The following is a 23,958-nucleotide window of genomic DNA, read 5'->3' on the forward strand; positions in this document are numbered from 1 at the left end:
TATGTGTGTTTGGAAAAATACTGATGTTCATGAATATGCTGCATGGATGACAGAAGCCAAAGAACATTTTTCATTTGCGCCAAGAGTTATGCTATATAGGATGAAGCAGCTAAAATGTAAATGTGAAAACACTTCTCTTTCAGATAATGGGTACAAACTGAGCATTAATTTAAATGTTGACATCAAATCAGTAAGGATGTAATCTAGAAATCGCACTCACCTTCGTACAAATTCTCCAAAGAAAGAGCCAAACAAGCAAAATATGAAGTCAATCACAATGAGACGGTAGATATCTTGGCCAACTAGACTTTCCCAGCACTTTAAAGAGAGAAAAATAAAGGGTGTATTTAATTCAAATCCTTCTGTCTAGTGTTTGAACTTCCGGATCCTGATCCAAAGCTCATTGAAAGACAAACGGAAAAACTTCAGGAGGCTCTGGCTCAGATCCTTGTTCACTCTAGTTTCCCTCCCCCTCAGACAGCCTCCCAAAACAACCCCAGTGAGGATATAGCTCAAAAATGTGCTAAGATCCAGTACAACAGAGTTCATCATTGTCTCTGTCTATAGAGTGAGCTACAGCTAGTTCTGACCTACGCTGGATGAATAATGTCATTCTATGACTTTTTTCCCCAAAACAATTGTTTCTCCAAAGATTCCTGGATCCAACTGAAGAATGTCAAGGCCACAATTCCTTCCCTCTCTTAAGAGCCCTCTGCACCTGGGCTATAAATTTCATTACAACAGTCTGTCATCTTTCCCATACCTTTTCCTCCACTGATCACATATTTCCTGATGTTTAGACAAAATATTATGGAAGTGTTTTAAGGCTAATTCCTGACCACGTGTTTTATGGCAAAGTTTTGTACACATGAGGGATTAAAACTTTACCTCTTTCTCCAATGTAGCCACATCGTTAAGCCAGTAGTAGCAGAGGATTCCAATTATTGATATTTTCAGAAAAATATTTCTACAAAGAAGAAGTAATTATATTGATTCCTGTTAAACAAACATGGAGGGATGTGACATCAGTAGCACATCACTCCTTTCCAATGCATTTGATTCTGTGAAACAAATGTTGCCAGTGAGATGTGTGACGTTCCATGTGGGAGAAAGGCAGCAGTATTTGCACGCTGTCCTACACTAGGGATGTCAGCTTTGAAGTATGGTGCAGCTCCCCTTGGCCAACTTTAGAAGACACTCTCAGTGGAGCATGGATGTTGGTACCTTGTACTGCTGTAACCAACCCTCCCTCCATTTTCCATCTTTCCCGCACTGGGGTCTGCACCACAGGCTGAGCAAAGCCCAGCGTACCAGGATATGCCTGGAAGAGAGGGAAACAACACCTTTGCCTCCACCAAGGCTGTGGCACTGTAGCGAGCGCCGAGTACATAACAGGCAGCGTTAGAGGTGGAGTCACAAGTCCTTTGAATGAAGTGACTGCCCTGATGCTTTCAGTACTCTTTTGTCATGGGCCTTACCGTCGACAGAAAAAGTGCAGCCAGCTTCAGGCAGCTCGTGCGGCTAACTAGGAGAGGATGGCGCTGGATACCTGATAACCGTGACGTAGAGCTGATGTCTGGGATACTGGAATTTCTCTAGGAGTCCAAACAAGGCGAAGCAGAAGGGGACGAGGAGGTTGAGGAGAGACACGACGATGGGCAGCACTAGTGTGGCAGCCTCGTTTTCCAGCTCACTTTTTTTACCTTCCAGGAACTTAAAGGGAAAGAAAAATAAAGTGCAAGAGAGACTCCCCTCAGCGTGGTCTTTGTGGAAGAGTTTGCACGCAGCGCTGCCTGCGTTCTCTTGGAGAGTCACGGCTCTGCATTTAACCTATGCTGGCCGGCTTTCATATGCCCCGACCTGCTAGGATGGACCTCTGTAGCCACACCGGCTAGGGGAGGGCACTCGCAGACCCGAGTGCAGTATTGGGGCCTTAGAGTGCACCAGAGATAGGTCAGTGCACCAGAGATAGCATGTTCGGTCTTTTTCTTTGTAGTACCTAGCAGAATAAGGCTACTGGAATCCAAACTAAGCAATTCTTCCTTCTGCCTTCTAGGCCTTGATTGTTTAACCTAGTACTAAGTTATTGAAGGTTATATGAGAGTATTGGCAGAAGCAACACCTATACTGCCTTATTGTCTTCTAAGCCTTAATCATGAACAGTCATTGGCACTCAAGAGTCCAGCATACCAATGTTGAAGCCTGTGTTTCTAGAGTAGCAGTTTACCAAACCTGGTCCTTACCTGTAGATTATTTCTTGAGAGGAAGTAAACACCAGCACAACAAGCAGCTGCTATTCCCAACGAAGCCACCCAAACCACCAGATGAACAGCGATACGAGCAATTCTCTGCTTTAGAGAAAGGTTCAGTACCTCGAGGGTCACTTCAGACAGGGATTCCTGCAATCAAACACTTGCTAATTAGGCATAGGCCTTAGTCAATAGTATAACAAAAATAAAGGAAAAAACATGAGCTGGGGGCAAGGCACTGTTCGTTCATGTGCACAGCTATGTAGGATATGCCACAGAGGGACAGAAGCATGTTATATGGAAACAATCTCAGTTAAATCAGCAGTACACTAGATGATGCCAGGCAAAGAGCAGTGTGCTCCACCTACCTTCTAGCTAAAGGCCACCATTTGGCTGCAGGTCTGGGGGGAAAAAAATAGAGATGGGAAAATATTGTAGAGATTCAACTGCCAGGACAAAAAAGACATCCTTTAGAAATAAGCCAATGGCAGGTAAGTAAATGGCTCATAACAGAAAAGCTTCACATAGTCAACTAGTGGGGCAGGAAGAAGTCAGTTCTCTGAAGTATCAGATGGCACTTTCTTGAGCAAGTCATACATTCAAACCGAGAGTTAGATCTGCTCACACGGGGAGAGGATTTCTTTCCGACCCATTTCATTCTGTACCTTTATTTGCGTACTGAGATTGCTTTGCTTCAGTTTCACAGCTTTCTCATTGGTTATATTGAAGTCCCAGATGCAGAGAAGCTTGGCAGCACTTCCAGAGTAAGTGTGAGGATTGATGAAGTTCTTACGGAAGGACTTTGCCATGCTGCAGTAGAAGTTACATGCAGGAGATCAGTATCAGGGAAATGCAGGGAGTCTTTGAGAGGAAAGACCCAAAAAGGGGGCGGGGGGAGGGAAATCAGTCTTGCAAACTACAGAAATCTACCTTCCTTGCTTAGTGAATGTAGAGTTCAGTTACAGTCACTCCCCTTTCCCTTTATGGTCAGGTCTCCTTACATACCCTGCTACTTCCTGCCTTCTTTTCCCCTATTCTATGTCAGCCATGGCTGCGTCTGATTAAATGCAGCAAATCACTCGTGGAAGTTATAGACAGCAGCATTCATAACAGGGGATTACACTCAACTGACTGAGCCAGAATTCTTCTGGGGGTCATTGGTGGCTCTGCAGTGATTCTGGTGGGTCTGGCAGCCCTTTGGACACTACATAGCCCTAAACTGGGGAAATTTGATGACAGCGTATTTAATTTCACCAGATTCTTTTATTACCATCAGGAACTAGAAACAGGAATTTGTCAACAGCAGCATGTCCAAACTAATGGCCCAGTATTACTACTACTAGTAGACGCTCTTAAAATGTTAATTAATAGCTTTTTTGTCTTCATACAAATATATCCATTTTAAAGTGCAGGAGGAATATATAGTTACTGTACCTGTACACCAAGCTAAAGAAGCAGATGATGAAATAAATCCCAATAGTGAAAATATAGGCCAGCCGCATGTTATAGGAAGAGTTGTTCTCAGTTTTCGTGATTGTAGAGTTGGTGTAAAAACCGTAGTAGAGCACTGTTTTTTTAAAATAACCCTAAAATGATATGGAAATTGGGTTAGCACTCAAAAGACATGCTGTTGATTGAATATAGTGAAGTATTCAAGGGTCTTCTCCTGCAAAACTTGATTGACAGGAACAGACCCATTCACCCCAATGAGATCACTCTAGTAAGGTTTTTGCAGGAGTAGGGCCTTCTTTCCCCCCCATTACTGATCACAATTTTACAGGTGCCAAGTGCTTCTTTTGGCCAGTGGATCACCCCTCCTTTTCCTAGAAATCATCGTAAGGAGCTGCAGGTGCCCAACACCTTGAAGGAGTGGACCTTATTTAAAATTATTGCAACTGGCACTAGATCAAAGCTTATTTGGCCATCCTTCCCAAGAAGCACTCTGCAAATACTGTAATCCCTTATCGCTGTACTTTTACTTTGCATCCAGAAACTTAGGAGCACAACCGTTTTACACCTGAAGACTGAGAACCATTAACTGAAATGCACAAATGCAACATTGCAAGAGAATTCCAGCAGGAATGTTCATATTTACCCTTCTTAAAAAAACCAACATGGCTTCCTCACATTGAGAAGGTCTTAGCTACCAGTCTGAGTTATTATTTCACTAGATAGACCCTCCCACCCCGCCCCAGGTGTAGATAGACCCCCCCTAGGTGTACAATGGAAATGATGCAACTTTCTTGTAAAGGTCAGGTGTGGAAAAAACTAACCTCCCCAAAAATGGAACAGCTCCTCCTCTCTGACCAAATAAACAAACCAAACAGGAGCGGAGTGTCAGTAAAATTAGCAGAGTTTGTGATACTGGGGTGTTTAACTTTAGGTTTTTCTTCCCCCAAAAAATATTTAGGTATTTAGGCCCTGATGGTGCAGAGATCTCAGCACAGATTTAAAGGTCCACTCAAGTAAAGCCCCTCTGAGTTCAACAAATCTCTATGCAAGATTTGCCCAGCTCCTTGCAAAAATCAAGAATTCAGTGCTTATGAAATGTGCCGGGTTCACAGCATTAGAAACTGAAGTCCTTAACACATCTGCAGAGGAAGGATAGCATGGGAAGATTCACTGCTGATAGTGTCTTAGGATAATGCAGAAGGGGTTAAAGGATAATGAAGTCTTCATGCCTATTCAATCGCTTGCTGAGAGGCTGTCAAAAAGGCACCAAGCAGTTTTTGAATAGGACACAAATGCTCTAGGAATTAGAGTGAGATCAATTAATATCATATGGGCGACTGGGCAGCTGTTAGTTGGTTATGACTTTTGTTCAATATGAACTATAAGTCAAATTAAAATTTTTACAGTGACCGGAAGCAAATAAAAGCACTATTAAAACTTTTTCCACTCCACCCAGCTGTTACTAGAAAATACTTGTGGCTGTTTTTTTGCCTTAGGATGATTTTATAAAATGTATCTCTTGTATACAGTATTAGTTTGTGCCTGCCTCTACATACTCACAGCCCCGGAGAGAAGCTCCAGACCGTTGAACGAAAGGTTATTTGGTCCTGATACTATAAGCTGTGGGATTGTTATGAAGCTGAAGTTTACAAGGAATGAGAAGATGTTGAAAGTCAGTAACCACTTCAGAAAAACAAAATAGGAAAGAACACTGGTTCCAAACTTGCCACCGATGACTTTCAGAGTCTTCTGCCAAAATTGCAATAGGTGCCAACATTCCGACAGGCCATTTTTAAATTGCTGATAGGACTAATATTAGAAGGAGACAGAAATATGATCATTAACAGGTAATCTGATACTACACTTGTTACATAGTATTCAAATTAAAGTCACACAAGACAATCCCACATTTCTCAAATTTGTATTTTTAAATTAGGAACATTTTCCCCTCCTTCACTTTCTTCTCATTTGTAGGATGCCTTTCCTTGATTTGAGCTCTTAAATGCTACCATAATCCAACTTAATAAATAAATAAATAAATAAAAATAAAAGTGCACTAGTTCTTTGGCCTATTGGCAAGTAAAGGTAACACAAGGGAATATGCTATGCAATTCTGGAGTTAGCAATGAGATCTTCGTTTTAAAAAGTTTAACCCAACTTGTGTGAACAAGGCAGGTTACACTTACCAATGCTGTTTTGTACAGACACTGTGTACAACAGTTAATCTGAGTATGGTAGCTCGCTGATTTTTTCGTTTTTTCCATGAGAACTTTATTTCTGTGGAACAGCATGGAGGAGGGTGATTAAAACAAAGAGGAACTTCTCATTTAACATACCATATTGTGTTTTACAGACTGCTGCAAACACAAATGTTATGTACGTGCTCAGGAGCACAGTTGGGCAGGATATGGCCAGTGTATTCTTTTGAGAGTTTGAAAATTTTTACCATCCTAAATCAGGACAAAAGATCAACATCACAAAAAAATTTTGCTAGATGAAAGAGTCCCCCCAAAATATAAACAAATAACTTTCAGTTTGGGTCAATCGAAATATTTTATTTCAATTTCAACATTTTTTTAAAACAATGCTTTCAGTCTAATTAGTTTCACATTTCAAAACAGAAAGTTGTTTCAAACCAGAGCAAAAAATCAGAATTGTTCATATTAAAATTATCAAAAAAATTCATTTTGACATTTAAAAAACTTTTAAAAAAAAATTTCAAGTTGGAAAATTCAGCTAAAAATCAACCTGGTTTTGAAAACGGTTTTAGTTTTAACAAATCAGCATTTTTCAGAAAAAAGGTGATAAAAAAATTCCCAGCCAGCTCTACTCAGTAGCAGCCAAAAAGTTACTCAAATGTGGACTTTAGGGAGACAGCTTTGCTGTTTGTCTTTCTGTTAACTCGCAACCTGCCTCAGGACAGACAAGTCTGGTGCCAGTCTAGCCTCCTTGCATCTAACACCTGCTTATTGTTGGTGATGGGCTTTGGATAACCTCTACAATGGCACTGTGATAGTGGTAAATCAGCCATTACTTTCAACCTCTTTTGCTTGGCCTCTTCTCCACTCTTATTGCTGAAAACACTTTTGAAACTCTTAAACATCACAATCCATATTTCATATGATATTTCTTATATAAACAGAACAGGATATTTCTGTCAACAAGAGGAAATGTTGCTCCCATCCAACAAAAATGCATATCCTGCCATCCTTACCAAATGCTGACTTGCCTTATAAGATGCTACTTTAAAACATGTTATTAATATAAGTTATTTTCTAGTTGTTTTGTTCCATAATTGACTGAGAATCTAGCAAGGAAATATGCAGACACCTGCATTTGTTAAGTAGATGCCAGAAACAGTATGTGTGTTCACATTAGTACTAAGCTGTAATAAACATTCTGCTTTTACCTGATGTCTCTCTTTTCTTTCATGGTCTTTGGTGTCTTCTGGATTGCTTTAATTCTCTCTCTGCTGGACATGCTTGCAAGATTTTTGATCAATTTTTCTTCTGTCGGTGGGATGCACAAAAAAAAATTATATCTATCCAGAATTTTAGATAACAACATCTTAACTTTCATGAAAAGAATGAGAGGAAGAAGACTGGAAATAAGACTTTTAATATGCACTGCTACCAAGACTCAGCTAAACTATATGAAATTGAGAGCTAGTGATAGCTAGCAGTGGTATTGCACTAAATATTCTTAGTTTTCTGGAATGAATGGTTCTGTAATACAGATACATTGGGAGAATACAATTTTTAATGCTTTCAAAAAACATTCATACCCAGTCATGGTTTACTGTTAGTACAATGGGCTGTAATACAAAATAAGCAAAAACATTGACTCAAACTTTCCAAAAAGGTTCTTACCTGCTGTTTTTTCTAGTTGGGTTTTGGTTTCTAAATTTTCATAAAAAACAAACAGTGAACTGAAAATTAATTTTGTTTAAAAAAGATTTTTCGTTAGTAGTAGTGTGTAAATTTTGTGCTAATGGAAACAAATTGTACATTTGCTGAAAAGCTTTTTATATATAGTGCTCTGATCTGTTATTTTGAGGCTTATTATACGTTTTAACAATTGTTAGCTTGAGAGGGTCACTTGAATGTGAATCAAAAAATGTAAAATAGCATCAGCTAGGGGCATAAAAGCCATGTCTACACTAGGAAAAATGGTGTATTTTAAAAACATGTCAGGTAGCATGTTAATTAACACATTAAAATTCTAGTGTAGATTAAACAGTTATCATTTTAACCCATGTTAGCCTGGCACAATAAAACCTTGTGGGGAGCTTAAGTTTACCGCAACCTGTTAACATGTGTTAGAACTACAACTTGTCTTATCTAGACAGGATTTTAGCACAATTAAGGAACATTTTAGCTTACTTGTCAAATATACATCTTATTTCCTAGTGAAGACAAGGCCAAATATTGCAAAACACAACTATGTCAGGCTTTTACACCCAGCTCTTGCTAATGTATTTAGCAAGCCCAATCCTCAACACTCCTACTGTTTCAGAACTGGGTTTCTCTAGTATAGAGAATGCCATTTGTGGCAAGTTGTTTCAAGTTCTCTTATGGTTCTATATTGGCTATCAAGGCCCTCCACAATTTTCTGGGATAAGAATATATTTAAATCCCAACACCACTTCTCTAAGTACCTTACCTTGTTTATGTTTGTCTTCATTATATGTTTCTGCATTTGAGTCTAGTCTGAGAAGGCTGGAAGGCATCCTGTAGACCAGGTCAGCTTGTCTTCTGTTATATCTCTGACTGAAGCTACCTGAACAAGACACACTTTTTAGTGAACTAAGAAATGTAATGCCAAATTAGCTTAGCCAGACCTGTTCATTACGCATTCACTTTCCACATAGTCCAGTTAAGTAAAGAATACCCATCCTCCCACATTTGATGTGTAATTTTTCAGACTTGAAAACTGAACATTAAGGGCCAGATTGGGATACATGCAGAGTAAACCCTACTACACAAGTACTTCCACAGACTTCAGTGAGATTATTGCTGGAATAACATACTATTCAGCATAAGTAAGGGTATCTGAATCTGGCCCTAAGAGATAAGCTCCCATTTTCTTATCAGAGTTCAACACATCTTCTTACCCCATCCCAATATTCAAAAGCACTATGTTCACTGGATGCTTATACCTTCCTCTATTGAAGCTGAAGAGCGAGAAAAGTTTACAAACACCTTTTTCTGGTCACTAGCAGCCACTTGGGAAGAAGATGCAGGCAGCTCAGAGCTGCATTCCCCTTCTGCATTTAAGCTTTCTGGGGTTAGAAGACCAGGAAAGTCTGAAGCGTCTGCTAAAAAATGCTCCCTTTGTGGGTCTTCAGCAATGTCTCCCTTCAGATTTGAATAAACAATGGGGATAGTAGCATTTGTACTCAGAGCCAGTTTTCTTTGTATCCATTTAAAAGGATTAGAGAAAGGAAAATGTGTTTGTCTTTTTTCTGAGCTACTCCCTGGACTCTCAATGTCTGGAAGTATATCCTTCAGTTGATTGTTCTGGGTATCCATTTCCCAAGCATTAGAAGTTTCTCTCCCTCACTCTATGTTCTATAATGTGGAGCTTTGAAACAGGTTATTTCCATGAAGCAACATAATTGTTACTTTCCAGTAAGACTCCAATTTCCCTCCCAAATCAGATGTTAATCAGATCCATTTACATGTTCCTAAAGTTGGTTAAGGATAGCTAAGAGAGGTGTGTTTTTCCAGCGTATCTAGGCAACAACTCTAGAAGAGAATTCTTCATTAAAGGAATTCTAGAAGCAGCCAACAGTTACCAAATATGTCATAATGAAAAGGATTACAGGATGCTGAAACCTGATGGATCCACAATATAGTCTGTTATGCATGGCACAGACAATAAAGTGCCACTAATACCATCATTTTAAGACAGACGGTGTTCCAGTATCTAGTCAAAGATTCAACCCTAAACTACACTATTCCAGGCCCAAAAGACCTGTCGGTTAATTGCATGGGTGGTGGGCGAATGCGTCTGTGGGGGAGGCTAGCCCCTGGCCCCTACCCCTCTACCTGAAGCCCCACGCCTTTAGGTACTACTAAGGACTATCCTTCACACACAGACATGGTGGGCCAAATTCTCTGTGGGTGTAATTCCACTGACGTCAGTGGAAGCACAGTAGCAAAGAATTTGGGCCCACAACCCCCTGAATAACTTCACAAGTGATTTACAGGGGTACACCTGCTTATAGAGAATTCACGTTCAAATAGGTGACTCTGCTTCATACCATACTCTTCACATACAGCTGGGGAGGGGTGGAGGGAGAGAGCAGTTTGCATGTCCCACACATACATTTCTGAGAGTTCAAAATTTCTTCTCAGATCAAATCATGATGAAAAGTCAAAATCTCAAAAATATTCACAAACCAAAAAAAAACCAACCAAAAAAAAAAAAACAAACACCCAAACAAACCCAAGCCAGGTCAATCAAAACTTTTTGTTTCAATTTCAGCCCCTCCCCCAACCCTCTGAAATTGAACTAAAAGGTTTTAAAAGTGAAAAGCCACTGAATTGGAAAGCTTGATGTTTTTGTTTTGAAAATGTCAAGACATTTTGACATTTTCCCCCCTACAACCTTTTTTCAAGTTGGCAGATTCCTCAAATCAAAACCTGTTTCATGAACAGTCTCAGTTTAGATAAACGGGCATTTTTTCATAAAAAAACAATTCATCAAAAAATTCCCAACCAACTCCACTTTCATTGCCACGAGATGGGGTCCACCACCCACAAGGATGTTCCAGGAAGCTCCGGGACAATGAAGTGGTGTTGTTAAGAAAGATTTTTATATTTAATGGTGACTAGGATTCAGTGAGGACTACTGGACAATCAGCCACCTGAACTAAATAAAGAACCTTCCACATTCGTTAGTCTGAAATGTCTTATCAAGGGATAAAGTCTAGTTTAGTTCAAGCCAAAGACAGCTGTCATCCTCCTTTAGAGATTAAAGTTTCAATGTTCTCATTGGCCATTCCATCTTTGTGCCTTAAGCCTTACCTCCATCAGACATATCAGAAGATCTGCGTACATAAGGACCATCCGCGGCATGAAAGGAGGGAGATGTGTATGCTAGTTCTGGCTCATACTCAAAGGAAGGATTAGCTGTTAGAGGGAAAAGCAGAAGTATTAAGCCACAAAGAAATGTTTAAAACTCTTCACAGAAGATTGGCTTTGTTGATACAGTAATAAACTCAGTGCTACTGTGCATAGCACAATAGACCCTAGAATTATGCTCTTCCTTCGTTCTAATACAGTATGCCCATTTAAAATCAATCATTATATTGTATAGTATAGTTACACCATGCCGTAGACTACTGAAAGGCAAACTTAATGTTGCTAGCTGCCTACATTTTCAAGAGTAGCTAGTGACTGTGGCTGTCTCAATTTTTGGAGGCTCAACATAAGACATCATAAAGGTACCTGATTTTCAGAAAGTGCTCAAAAAAATTTTTTTTTTAAAAATGAGGCCTCATTAAGGTGTTTCAAGTTGGGCATGCAGAAAAGAAAGCACCCAAAACCCACTAATCACTTTCTAAAATGTAGGTAACTAATGTTAATGTTCTGTTTTTCCCCCTCCCAAGCACAACATAAGAAAAAATAAAACTCTGGAGTGACAGGATGGAAATAATCCTTGCTAAAATGTTCTTTATTTAAAAAAAACTAGGAGATTTCCTCCCTCTCATTTTGCCCACAAAGATGTTACATTTTAAGTTTCCTAAGAGGGATACTTCTATAAAACATGCCTTGAATGTAGAGCTCCTTTAGAAATCAAGATGAGCAGGTATTTGGATCAACCTCAGGAATGAACCCCCAAAATACTGTCTATTATACATAGGATTTTGGTATGTGGAATTACGTACTGTGTGGATTTCCATATGGATTTGTGTTGTGTTGCATAGCTGATCTCGATGTGCTGTAGCTGTATTGGAAACCAGGCTGCATTGAGGCCATCGGTATAGCCAAGGGATAATCCTGGTTTCTTTGTCCTCTTCCACTGCGACCTTCATAGGAATCGTACAACGAGTCATCATCCAGGGAGGAATCATGAAGGTTTTGGTGAAAGGATGAATTCCTTTCTCTGCTGTGTGAGCAAACAAACAAAAAGGAGTGAATAACAGTAACCAAAAAGGTAAAATATATCTTTTTACCTTTGTTTCTAGATGTGCAGTATTCAAACAATGTTTTGACATAAATAAGTTATGTATCATCTCACTTCACCACATTTTAGAAACATTTTCATAATATACAATCCTTAGAATCAAAGTTCTGACATAAGCGCCAATCACAAACTGAATTAAAGAGACTAAAACTTCAGTCCCACTCAAGTCAGCGGAAGGACCGCTCAAAGTAAGTATATACATAAGCATTTGTAAAGTCAGGCTCCAGGCTCCAAGCGTGCAGTAAACTTTTTGGCTGCACATCTGCTGAAAAATTGATGAAACCAACAAATCCCTGGCACCTGCAACTATAAATCCTGGAACATATTACTCTAAAGTGTAAAATAATAACAGAGCCACTCTGACAAATGTAGAAACACAGAGAGAGTAGTTGAAGTATGATTGGACCAACTACTGTTGGTGGAAGGTACACGTTTTGAGTGACACCGAGCTCTTCTTCAGATCTGTACCTTCCACCAACAGAAGTTGATCCAGTAAAAGATATTACCTCATCTACCTTGTCTCTCTCATATCCTGGGACCTACATGGCTACAACAACACTGCAAGAGAGACTCCACAGACATTCTCAGACAAGAACTAAGGAGTGATTGAAATGAAGGGCAAAAATAGAAATGGTAACAAGTTCCATCCCCCACACTCCCATGAATTCTAAATATTCAATTTCCTTTATTACCAACAGTACTATTGGTCAGAACTTTTATAAATTATTCCTCAAACTTACCTTCTGTCAATCTCCAATGTCTCTGAGTAATGATAGTCTGGGTTTTCAAAGGCTTCATTATCGTGATAAAACATGATGCATCTGATTCCTTGATTATCGGTGAGAAATCTTCTTTACCTGAAGTCTTTAGTGCTTCAGTATTATATTAGCGGGTGATTCATTTAGAATCTAATAAAAGACAAAAATTAGATCCAATAGATTTTCTGCCTAGTAGCAAGGAACAAAAATAATAGATAGAATAATAATAATAATAGAATCTGAACAAGACAAAAAATTGCTTTATTCTTCCTGGAGTAATAATGAATAAAGCAATAAGATCTGTATAAATGCAGAACGGTCTCAAGTGAGTATAGCATCATCTGGGTCCTATTTACCCTCTGGACAACATGTATTTACTGGTAGTTACAAAGATAGCAAATTTCACTATGTAGAAATACAAGCCCTTATCTAAAATTAAAGCACTACACTTGAGCATGAAGATTTTGTCTAAAAAGATTTCCCCAACATTTTGACAACATATAAATCAGTGTTGTTGTTTTTTAAAGATATATAACAAACCAATGATCCCTGATCTACAGATGGATCCTGTTTCTCTTTAGGTACATGTCACTGATTTCAAACCAGAGCCCAGCTCCTGCAATTGGCACAGCTACAGAGGTTTTCATTGTAGATTTGAAGAGTCTTGTAGAGAGGTGGTTAAGTATAGCTGGTTATGTCTTCACTGCTTTAAAAAAGGTAGGTTTTTACATCGAGATAACTATCTCACTGTACAACTCTAATGAGACAAGACACTGTAGTTTTTGTTTCAATGTAGCTAGTCGAGGTCAACCCTGAGGGGAGGGATTATACTCAGTGAATGCTAGGAACATAGGGTAAAGGCCGAGCAGATATCACCCCATAAAAATATCCATGTTTATGTGAAAATAAACTAGTACAAAAGACAAGTGTATTATAATATATTAATCATGTTTTAGTATTGTGTATTATATCATGATCAAGTCACACAGCTATATCCAGATTGATGCCTTCGAGTACTTGGCAATAAAAACTATATTAAGCAACTTAAATATATTCTGAAGTTGCCCATCCCACTTTGCAAACAATTACTGAATGGAATCTGATATTTGCCCACAAGAGACTATAAACATAAGCACTTAATGCTAAACTTTTCATGTTGTTCTGGTAACAATCCCACACATATAAAGATAGACCAAAGATTGCAAGACCCTTAAAGTAACATATTAAGCCAGTAATCAGCTGACCAAATTAATCAGTTATACAAGTGTACATATATATGTATATAAAATCCCGAACCTAATCCTTCCTCTTTGCAGCAGACAAAATGGGGGTTTTGCTTGAGGAAGGACTGACTCCCAGTAATTAATATAACAGTGAGAATTTTTCTTTGACAACACTTGATAAATATGTTTAAGAATTGGTGTGTGCTAAATAAAAAAAATTGTCTACCAGTTTTTTAGTAATTAGCACATTCACACCACACCCAACTTAAAAGCATAGGGTTTACAAGAATTGCCAGGTTTACCGTATAGTCAGTCTAATGAGGAGAGCTGGCTGGAAAACAGAATTTCCCTCGCATAAAAAAACTTAAAATTTTTGGAAAACAAAAACACTTTTGTTTTGATTCAGGACAAAAGTAAAAAATTAGTAATTTTTCACAGGAAGAATTTGTTTAGAATTCGATTTGGGAGAACCAATTCAGCATTTTCCAATGAAAGACAGTTCTGTTGGAAAATTTTGACCAGCTCTACTTCTGAGACACACAATGCTCTCGGAAAGGCAACAGAAGATTCCTTCACAGCAAGCCTACCTCCCCATGGGAAAAGGTCAGCCAGACACAAAAATCCACATAACACCTCTTCTTCTTGCTCCCCCTAAAAAATAAAGCTCATCCATGAGGACTTGCAGAGCAACCCTGAGAGACAAACTCATAAAAGGTAGGTCCCATGCCCCACTGGTCTCCATTTTATTCTGTTTAGGTTCTAATAGTGCAACCAGTACCATGATCTCTCCATGAATTTCCAGGAGGCACTGCTGTGGAATGGGGCCCAGCCCTTTTACCTTTTCACCAAGGTTCATTAGAGAGGAAGTGGGGGGTCATCGTCAGGCCATGTGATGCCTTCCTTCTCTTTGACCTCTGATGTGGTCCTCTCAGTCAGCAAGAGATAAATATTGACAGGTTTCAGAGTAACAGCCCTGTTAGTCTGTATTCGCAAAAAGAAAAGGAGTACTTGTGGCACCTTAGAGACTAACCAATTTATCTGAGCATAAGCTTTCATGAGCTACAGCTCACTTCATCGGATGCATAGTGTGGAAAGTGTAGAAGATCTTTTTATGCACACAAAGCATGAAAAAATACCTCCCCCCACCCCACTCTCCTGCTGGTAATAGCTTATCTAAAGTGATCACTCTCCTTACAATGACAGGTTTCAGAGTAACAGCCGTGTTAGTCTGTATTCGCAAAAAGAAAAGGAGGACTTGTGGCACCTTAGAGACTAACCAATTATAAACTGGTTAGTCTCTAAGGTGCCACAAGTCCTCCTTTTCTTTTCTCCTTACAATGTGTATGATAATCAAGGTGGGCCATTTCCAGCACAAATACAGGTTTTCTCCCCCCCACCCCCCACAAACCTACTCTCCTGTTAGTAATAGCTTATCTAAAGTGACCACTCTCCTTACAATCAAGGTGGGCCATTTCCAGCACAAATCCAGGGTTTAACAAGAACGTCGTGGGGGTGGGGGGGTTTAGGAAAAAACAAGGGAAAATAGGTTACCTTGCATAATGACTTAGCCACTCCCAGTCTCTATTCAAGCCTAAGTTAATTGTATCCAATTTGCAAATGAATTCCAATTCAACAGTCTCTCGCTGGAATCTGGATTTGAAGTTTTTCTGTTGTAATATTGCAACTTTCATGTCTGTAAGCGTGTGACCAGAGAGATTGAAGTGTTCTCCGACTGGTTTATGAATGTTATAATTCTTGACATCTGATTTGTGTCCATTTATTCTTTTACGTAGAGACTGTCCAGTTTGACCAACGTACATGGCAGAGGGGCATTGCTGGCACATGATGGCATATATCACATTGGTGGATGTGCAAGTGAATGAGCCTCTGATAGTGTGGCTGATGTTATTAGGCCCTGTGATGATGTCCCCTGAATAGATATGTGGACACAGTTGGCAACGGGCTTTGTTGCAAAGATAGGTTCCTGGGTTAGTGGTTCTGTTGTGTGGTATGTGGTTGCTGGTGAGTATTTGCTTCAGGTTGGGGGGCTGTCTGTAAGCAAGGACTGGCCTATCTCCCAAGATTTGTGAGAGTGTTGGGTGATCCTTCAGGATAGGTTGGAGATCCTTAATAATGCATTGGAGGGGTTTTAGTTGGGGGCTGAAGGTGACGGCTAGTGGCGTTCTGCTATTTTCTTTGTTAGGCCTGTCCTGTAGTAGGTGACTTCTGGGAACTCTTCTGGCTCTGTCAATCTGTTTCTTCACTTCCGCAGGTGTGTATTGTAGTTGTAAGAATGCTTGATAGATATCTTGTAGGTGTTTGTTAAACTAGTCTCACTTCAAAAATTCTTCTCTGATTGAATGAATCTTCACAGGAGAACAACTACTGTTTGGGAGATGGGAGGGGAGGGGAGGAGAAGATTAAGGGTCATTACTGTGTCATTCAGCAAGTCTCAGTGTCACAGAGAGAAAGGCTTGTCCAGTGGTTAAAGCTCTAGCTTGGGACTCAAGAAACCTGAGTTCAAGTCCCTACTCCACCAGACTCCCTAACTGACTGTCAGCAAGTCACTTGTGTCTCAGTGCCTTAGTGTTTCATCAGTAAAATGGGGATAGTAGCAATTCCCTACCTCACAGACCTGTTGTGATGCTAAATACACTAAAGACTGGGGGACGCTCAGATACTATGGTAACGGGGGCCATATAAGAGGGATAGACATCCATTAGGGAGTGGGCACTTTCCTTTGGATCAGTAAATAGCCTCTGGGGTTACACAGTTCAGGTACCTCAGACCCTTTTGTAGGCCAACAGGCTCATTTTTTCTGGGTCAAGATCCAAAAGAACAGCCGCATTTTCCTCCCTCCCTCTAAAACGCATGTGGTAAGGCAGCTCCAGGACCTAGTTCTGCCGAGATGGGGATTTCATTCTGCCAACACTAATCCTCATGTAGAATGTTAATCACACAGGAAGGTGTTAGTAACATGCACATCCTGTCTTATCAAGTTTCAAACAAATGAGTTAAAGCATGAGGGAGTGCTGCCATTATACTCCTAGCAGTGTCAGTATACAAACAAAGTGTCTGCTTGTAGTTATGCAAAGTTAAAAAAAGAAACCAATCTAGAAGTTACTTGAAGATCTTTTTTTTTTTTAAAGCCAACAACAGTTGTTTGAACTATAAAGAACTACTACAAGCACAAAAGCAATGTCAGTCATCCAAGAACCACGAATATTTGATATATCAGATTAAACTACATTCTTTCCCACAAGTAGCCTTTAGTTTATAAAAGGCCCGGCTGGTTCTCTCTTTATTGTCACCCTCTGAGCTTTTATATTATGGATTCCTTTCCTGTTTAATATACTCTACCCAGTTCCTCATGACTAGCACATTTTAATTAATTTGTCAATCTGAAATTGATATTAAACGAATTTAATATTGTGACAGGGTATCAGGTTCTAGGATTCTACACTGCTCTTCTGCTGACTCACCAGATCAGGCAAGTCCTATTTGATCCAACACAGCGGTAGCTAATGGAGTGTCTGCCTCTGAAGCAAAATAACTAGGGACAAAACCAGTCAGACCCTGTGAGATAAAACTCTAAGAGGAATACAGGCTCTGGCAAGCACCAGCTGAAGTTTATGTAAGATAACCATTAAAAAAAGGCTGACTCATGGACCACAGATGTCTGTGGGAACTTTATCAATTACGTAAGAGGGTGCAGGACTAGGTCCACAACAACAAATGCTGTGACTTGACTTTCCCATGGCATCTGATTTTATTTAAGCTGTTGGGTGTATTTGAGACTTTGACATTTTCATTGTTACACTGGACCCTTGTTTCAAGATAGATAGAGCCTGAATTGTGTATGTTACGAGAGATCGAGTGACTTCACAAAGGAGGACAGCTAGTTTTAGTGGCAATCAATTTGATTGTGATAAGTGAGAGATAAGTGTCATAATCCGGACTCACTTTCCCTCTTATAGCACAGTTCAGCAGCCTAGACTTATTCAGAAAAGCACTTAAATGTGGTTAACCTTAAGCATATGATTAAGCCCTATTGACTTCTATGGGACTGAAACATGCTCTTTAAAATTATTTGTTGAATAGGGATGGATATAAGCAACACAGGTATTCTCCACTGCATGCATCCGATGAAGTGAGCTGTAGTTCACGAAAGCTTATGCTCAAATAAATTTGTTAGTCTCTAAGGTGCCACAAGTACTCCTTTTCTTTTTGCGGATACAGACTAACACGGCTGCTACTCTGAAACCTGAAATAATTTACTAAATTTCATGAAGACCACAATATTCTTCCCCTATTCCGCCCCCACACATGTAGACTCCCCATCCCAAAAAGTAAAGCCTCTACACATTTATAATTCTTACGGATAAACTTACATTAAAAAGTCATTTTCAGTTGTCTAGAAACTAGAGATTCTTCTAGAAATAGATTTAGCTTTTTTAACCTGTCTCTTGCTTCGTTGATGCTTTAATTTTTGATTTAACATGTTTCCAGATTGGCAGAAGCAAGTCAGTGCAGCCAGCTGACTGATACACAATGGCCACGTTTCTCTCCCATCCTGCAAATCTTCCTAGATCAAGCACAGTGCAAATGTCTATGTTTTCATAAGCACAGCAAGCAAGCTTCAGACACTGTACCACTACTTTCACTTCTTGACACACCTACCCAGACTCCACCTACCACATATACAGTCTGAGAAAATAATCCTGGAGGTGGTACAGCATAGAGTATATAACTCTCTCATGTCCTATCTCATGCACTAATGTTGTTTCCCTCATTGTTTGGGGGCTGTTGAGTTAGGCATCCTTGTAATACTGAATTTGAAAATGTACAGTAGCAATAGACCAGATGGTCCTTTCCTTGCCATGGAGGGAGGATGTGTGCACATATGCACACATGCATGTTTTTAAGGCACTGTTGTAACTCACAATTCAGCCACTCCAGATATGTGGACATTTTCCACATTTGATTCAAATGGGGTTTGCAGGGTGCGGTCCTCTCTGAAAAGGTCCCAATAGCCCCAGGGTGCTCAGCACCTTGCAGCATCAGGCCCAAACTGGGGCAATTACAGAAGGCCACTGGATCACAGCTCAACCACAACACAACCTCCCTGAGCAATCAGCTAGCAAGGGCTTCTACTGCCATGGCCTGATTCCTTGGTCACATTACATGAGAGAGGCCCAGCTAATCAAATACCTACCATATGATTTATTCCAACTCACCAGGCTAGAACGCAATGCAGCATGACAGTAGCATGACACTACCCAATTTTGAGGTTCTTGCAGTAAGTCTTGAAGATTTTGCAAAGCACTGAAATGCATGTGCTTTTTCCTCTTCATGTCCAGAGCTAAGCTCTATTCCATACTCCATTACTGACTGAGGATTGATGGTAAAATGGTTAACCGCCCCTATACTGTGGGCTGTTTTTTCCCTTCTTCTTCCATTTTGAACTCCCAGTAGCTGCCACGCTAAGCCATGCTTACTTTGCCCCACCTTGCATAGTAATAGCCCCAGTATCAATGTAACAGAATGGCATTGAAAAGTAACTTATTTGTATGCAAATATCAAATGTTTGGTATACTTTGATCAAGAGCAGAGACCATGCAACCCGTTATTTTTTGCTTTTATGTAAGCATAAATATACAGTAGTAATGTTTACTGATCTGATGGGAATAGAGTGATTTTTCAGAGGATGCCTGGGACCTTCAGCAGCAAGACACAGGCCTCTGTGACTTAAGCCGAACTCCACTAAACCAGTTGCCGATTATTATCTTCTGTGGACAAGCTATTAGAGGGTGACACAACCTGGAACCCAGCATGTGACATCCGCTATTTTTATTCCCTAACATCTTTAAAAGAAACTCCAGTAGAACCTCAGCGTTCCGAACACCAGAGTATGACCCGACCAGTCAACCACACGCCTCATTGGGAACTGGAAGTATGCAATGAAGCAGCAGCAGAGACAGAACAAAAAAGCAAATACAGTACAGAACCGTGTTAAACGTAAACTACTGAAACATACATTTTTAAAAAAAGATTTGACAAGGTCAGGAAACAGTTTCTTTGCTTGTGTCATTTAAATTAAGATGGTTAAAAGCAGCATTTTTCTTTTGCATAGTAAGGTTTCAAAGCTGTATTAAGTCAATGTGCTGTTGTAAACTTTTGAAAGAACCACCATGATGTTTTGTTCAGAGTTGCAAACATTTCAGAGTTACAAACAACCTCCATTCCTGAGGTGTTTGTAACTCTGAGATTCTATTGTATAAGGCAACTACAAAAACTCAACCCATTGTAGTCAGTGATTTTAGTTTATTATCCATTTATTGTGTGATGTTATCATATATATTGATTGTATGTTAAGCAGAATGAATTTGTAGGATTATAAAATAATAAGATTGATCAGCATTTAGTGGACCCAAGTAATAGACATGAGTAGGACAAGCTGAAATGCAAAAACCTGTAGGTTGATGCCCGCAAGACTTTAGCTTAGCTATTTTAGGCTTTGGAGATAAGAAATGATGACATAAGTGATTGGAAAAAAAGTAACCTGATGCTTTAAGATTATGGGAAAAGAGGTACCAAGAGGTAATATTGCACAAAAATACCCAGAAGATTAATATTAGATCATAAAAATAGTGTAAAGGCTCACCTGTCTTAGACATGTGTCTTAACCACAGGATACAGGCTGTGCATTGATGCTAGTGAGAACAAAGGGAACTTACACAGCCTACAGAAAATTGGGGTCCCTTATATTTCTAGGGGACACAGACCAATAAGAGAAAAGGGGGTTGACACTTTTATGGACATGCACAGAATGTAGGTATACACAGAATCATATTATAAAAAGGGGATGCCCAGAACAGGAAAATTGAGCTCCTTATGGGAGAGTGCAGCAGAAACTCTCCCTCTACTGATGATCAAGCCACGGGAGACAGATCAGACCCTAACACTATTGTTAAGGATGTGAGTAAAGCTATATTTGCAACTTGTGCATAGGTCTGTATAGAACAGTGGTTCCCAAACTAGGGGCGCCATTTGTTCAGGGAAAGCCCCTGGTGGGCCAGGCTGGTTTGTTTACTTGCCACGTCTGCAGGTTCGGCCGATCGCAGCTCCCACTGGCCATGATTCGCCGCTTCAGGCCAATGGGGGCTGTGGGAAGGGCGGCCAGCATGTCCCTCGGCCCGTTCGGCTTCCTGAAGCCCCCATTGGCCGAGAATGGTGAACAGCGGCCACTGGGAGCTGCGATTGGCCAAACATGCAGACGTGGCAGGTAAGCAAACCAGCCTGGCCCGCCAGGGGCTCTCTCTGAACAAGTGGCGTCCCTAGTTTGGGAACCACTGGTATAGAATTTCTATATGCTTGGGTAATCATAACTTTCATTGTAACTTTCGTAATACTTGTAAAATAGAATGTACGTGTGGTCACTACCCTTGGTCTTTGGTGTTCCTAGAGACTCTAAAGAAAGTGGAGGAGGTGACTTTCACTCTGTTAAGCTTGAAACTGTAGCTGCCAGAGCCAAACCCACGGTGGTGTAATACCATATTACAGAATTCACTTTAAATAAAATAAAATAAAATAAAAGGCTATACCATTCTGTCCAAAGTTTCTCTGATTGGGAAAAGGGGGTCCTACAACGTTATAACTATTAACATTAGAAATAGCCAAACGGAAAGGTAGGGTGATGCATCAGACAGAAAAGGAAAGATTTGCATGAGTAAGAAATTGTGAATCCTACGAGGAGAGAGATTTCTGCTAAAGAATCAGAAGGAAGATCAGTTGAATCTTGTGCTGTGCCCCTACTTACAGAACTTGTAAGACTTTATCCAGCCCATAATTAGATCATATAATCTATATAATATCATATAATCTATATAATTAGATATATATAAACCAGTTATATATATTTCCCAAGGGACCCATCACAGTTATATCTAGGCTCACATGTAAGTAAGAGTCCGTTCCAAACTATGCACTGATGCATTCTGTGAAGCAGAACAGAACTGAGTCTGCGTTTAAAAATAAATAGTAATCTTGCAACTCCTACTTTCTACTAGCCAGCACTGACAGCTCCAGTCAACAGAATACTGGTGTTAGAAGAAACTGGGTTTGGACACAAGAAAATGAAAGTTTGGAATGATAACTATATATGGAAAGACACAGCATAGTACAACAATATGCTAAAAAGTCTTAACTATTGTATGTTTAATTTTAATAGAGTGGCTCCTTTTGTTTTGCATCAGCTTCTTTATTCTGCACTGGTAAAGTAAACCTAACCAATTTTGTTGCCAGTTTCAGATTATAATTTAATGAGATGTATCAGTTTCAAGAGCCTCATCAACTAGTCCAACTGAAAAGACCAATGTAAATTAAAGTAGTTATAATTTTATAAGAATGGTCAAGACATTTACTGTCTTCAAGCTTCAAAAGATACATTTCCCCAACTTCCTTTTTAGAATGTTTTAACCTCACTACTATTTGTGTGGCTACCTCTGGGAGTTCATTTATTTTCAAAATTAAAACATCAGACTCAAATGGGGAAACACACACACACACACACCCCAATATGTTGTAATGAATGAGTTCAGAAGTGATTTCAGTACATAGAAAACTATGTTTTGTAACAGAAAACTGTCCACTTGTCATGGCTATTTCTGTCCACTCTGTTCTTCCTTGTATCCAGTTCTCAGACAACTTCATAGCAACAAAATGTAATTGCTTTTTTCAGACAAGCCATGAGTACTTAAAATACAGTGTAACACATTGGTGAGTGCATTACCCATCCCCCTCTGTACCCAGTGCACAGAGAATACAAATCTGTTACAGCCCCAGCGAGAAAGACTTAGCCCTGGTCTACACTAGGAGTTGAGGTTGAATTTAGCAGCATTAAATCGATTTAACCCTGCACCTGTCCACATGACAAAGCCCTTTTTTTCGACTTAAAGGGCTCTTAAAATCGATTTCCTTACTCCACCCCCAACAAGGGGATTAGCGCTGAAATCGGCCTTGCCGGGTCGAATTTGGGGTACTGTGGATGCAATTAGATGGTATTGGCCTCCGGGAGCTATCCCAGAGTGCTCCATTGTGACCGCTCTGGACAGCACTCTCAACTCAGATGCACTGGCCAGGTAGACAGGAAAAGGCCTGCGAACTTTTGAATCTCATTTCCTGTTTGGCCAGTGTGGCAAGCTGCAGGTGAGTGCAGAGCTCATCAGCAGAGGTGACCATGATGGAGTCCCAGAATCGCAAAAGAGCTCCAGCATGGACCGAACGGGAGGTACAGGATCTGATCGCTGTATGGGGAGAGGAATCCATGCTATCAGAACTCCGTTCCAGTTTTCAAAATGCCAAAACATTTGTCAAAATCTCCCAGGGCATGAAGGACAGAGTCCATAACGGGGACTCCTGAAGCTTAAGGAGCTGAGGCAAGCCTACCGGAAAACCAGAGAGGCTAACGGCCCCTCCGGGTCAGAGCCCCAAACATGCCACTTCTATGATGAGCTGCATGCCATTTTAGGGGGTTCAGCCACCACTACCCCAGCCGTGTTGTTTGACTCCTTCAATGGAGATGGAGGCAACACGGAAGCAGGTTTTGGGGACGAGGAAGATGATGATGATGAGGTTGTAGATAGCTCACAGCAAGCAAGCGGAGAAACCAGTTTTCCCGACAGCCAGGAACTGTTTCTCACCCTGGACCTGGAGCCAGTACCCCCCGAACCCACCCAAGGCTGCTTCCTGGACCCAGCAGGTGGAGAAGGGACCTCCGGTGAGTGTACCTTTTAAAATACTATGCATGGTTTAAAAGCAAGCGTGTTTAATGATTAATTTGCCCTGGCATTCGCGGCTCTCCTGGATGTACTCCCAAAGCCTTTGCAAAAGGTTTCTGGGGAGGGCAGCCTTATTCCATCCACCATGGTAGCACACTTTACCACTCCAGGCCAGTAACACGTACTTGGGAATCATTGCAGAACAAAGCATTGCAGTGTATGTTTGCTGGCATTCAAACAACATCTGTTCTTTATCTCTCTGTGTTATCCTCAGGAGAGTGATATCATTCATGGTCACCTGGTT

The 23,958-nt window shown here is 40.3% G+C and overlaps 1 protein-coding gene across 10 annotated transcripts in view; it reads right to left on the bottom strand.

Annotated features, from left to right (window-relative positions):
* The window catches only part of TMC5 (transmembrane channel like 5), a 50,608-nt gene that overhangs the window by 20,262 nt on the left and 6,388 nt on the right, over positions 1-23,958 (bottom strand). For 4 of the 10 annotated variants that reach the window (XM_073362302.1, XM_073362304.1, XM_073362295.1 and 1 more), the window contains exons 2-15: positions 12,635-12,802; positions 11,596-11,816; positions 10,733-10,837; positions 8,364-8,480; positions 7,571-7,600; positions 7,111-7,210; positions 5,888-5,978; positions 5,262-5,510; positions 3,684-3,835; positions 2,915-3,059; positions 2,244-2,399; positions 1,550-1,713; positions 889-967; positions 221-318 (exon numbers count right to left, since the gene is read on the bottom strand). In XM_073362302.1, the coding sequence (XP_073218403.1) occupies positions 221-318; positions 889-967; positions 1,550-1,713; positions 2,244-2,399; positions 2,915-3,059; positions 3,684-3,835; positions 5,262-5,510; positions 5,888-5,978; positions 7,111-7,210; positions 7,571-7,600; positions 8,364-8,480; positions 10,733-10,837; positions 11,596-11,816; positions 12,635-12,708 (1,781 nt within the window). In that variant the 5' untranslated portion in view covers positions 12,709-12,802. Of the gene's footprint in view, positions 1-220; positions 319-888; positions 968-1,549; positions 1,714-2,243; positions 2,400-2,914; positions 3,060-3,683; positions 3,836-5,261; positions 5,511-5,887; positions 5,979-7,110; positions 7,211-7,570; positions 7,601-8,363; positions 8,481-10,732; positions 10,838-11,595; positions 11,817-12,634; positions 12,803-14,713; positions 14,857-15,426; positions 16,261-17,357; positions 17,443-18,266; positions 18,866-23,958 lie in introns of those variants that run through there. The other 6 variants (XM_073362298.1, XM_073362297.1, XM_073362296.1 and 3 more) reach the window with 6 other exon arrangements.

The sequence above is a fragment of the Lepidochelys kempii genome, chromosome 10 (assembly GCF_965140265.1).
Source record: "Lepidochelys kempii isolate rLepKem1 chromosome 10, rLepKem1.hap2, whole genome shotgun sequence".
In the NCBI taxonomy this organism is placed as follows: Eukaryota; Metazoa; Chordata; order Testudines; family Cheloniidae; genus Lepidochelys; species Lepidochelys kempii.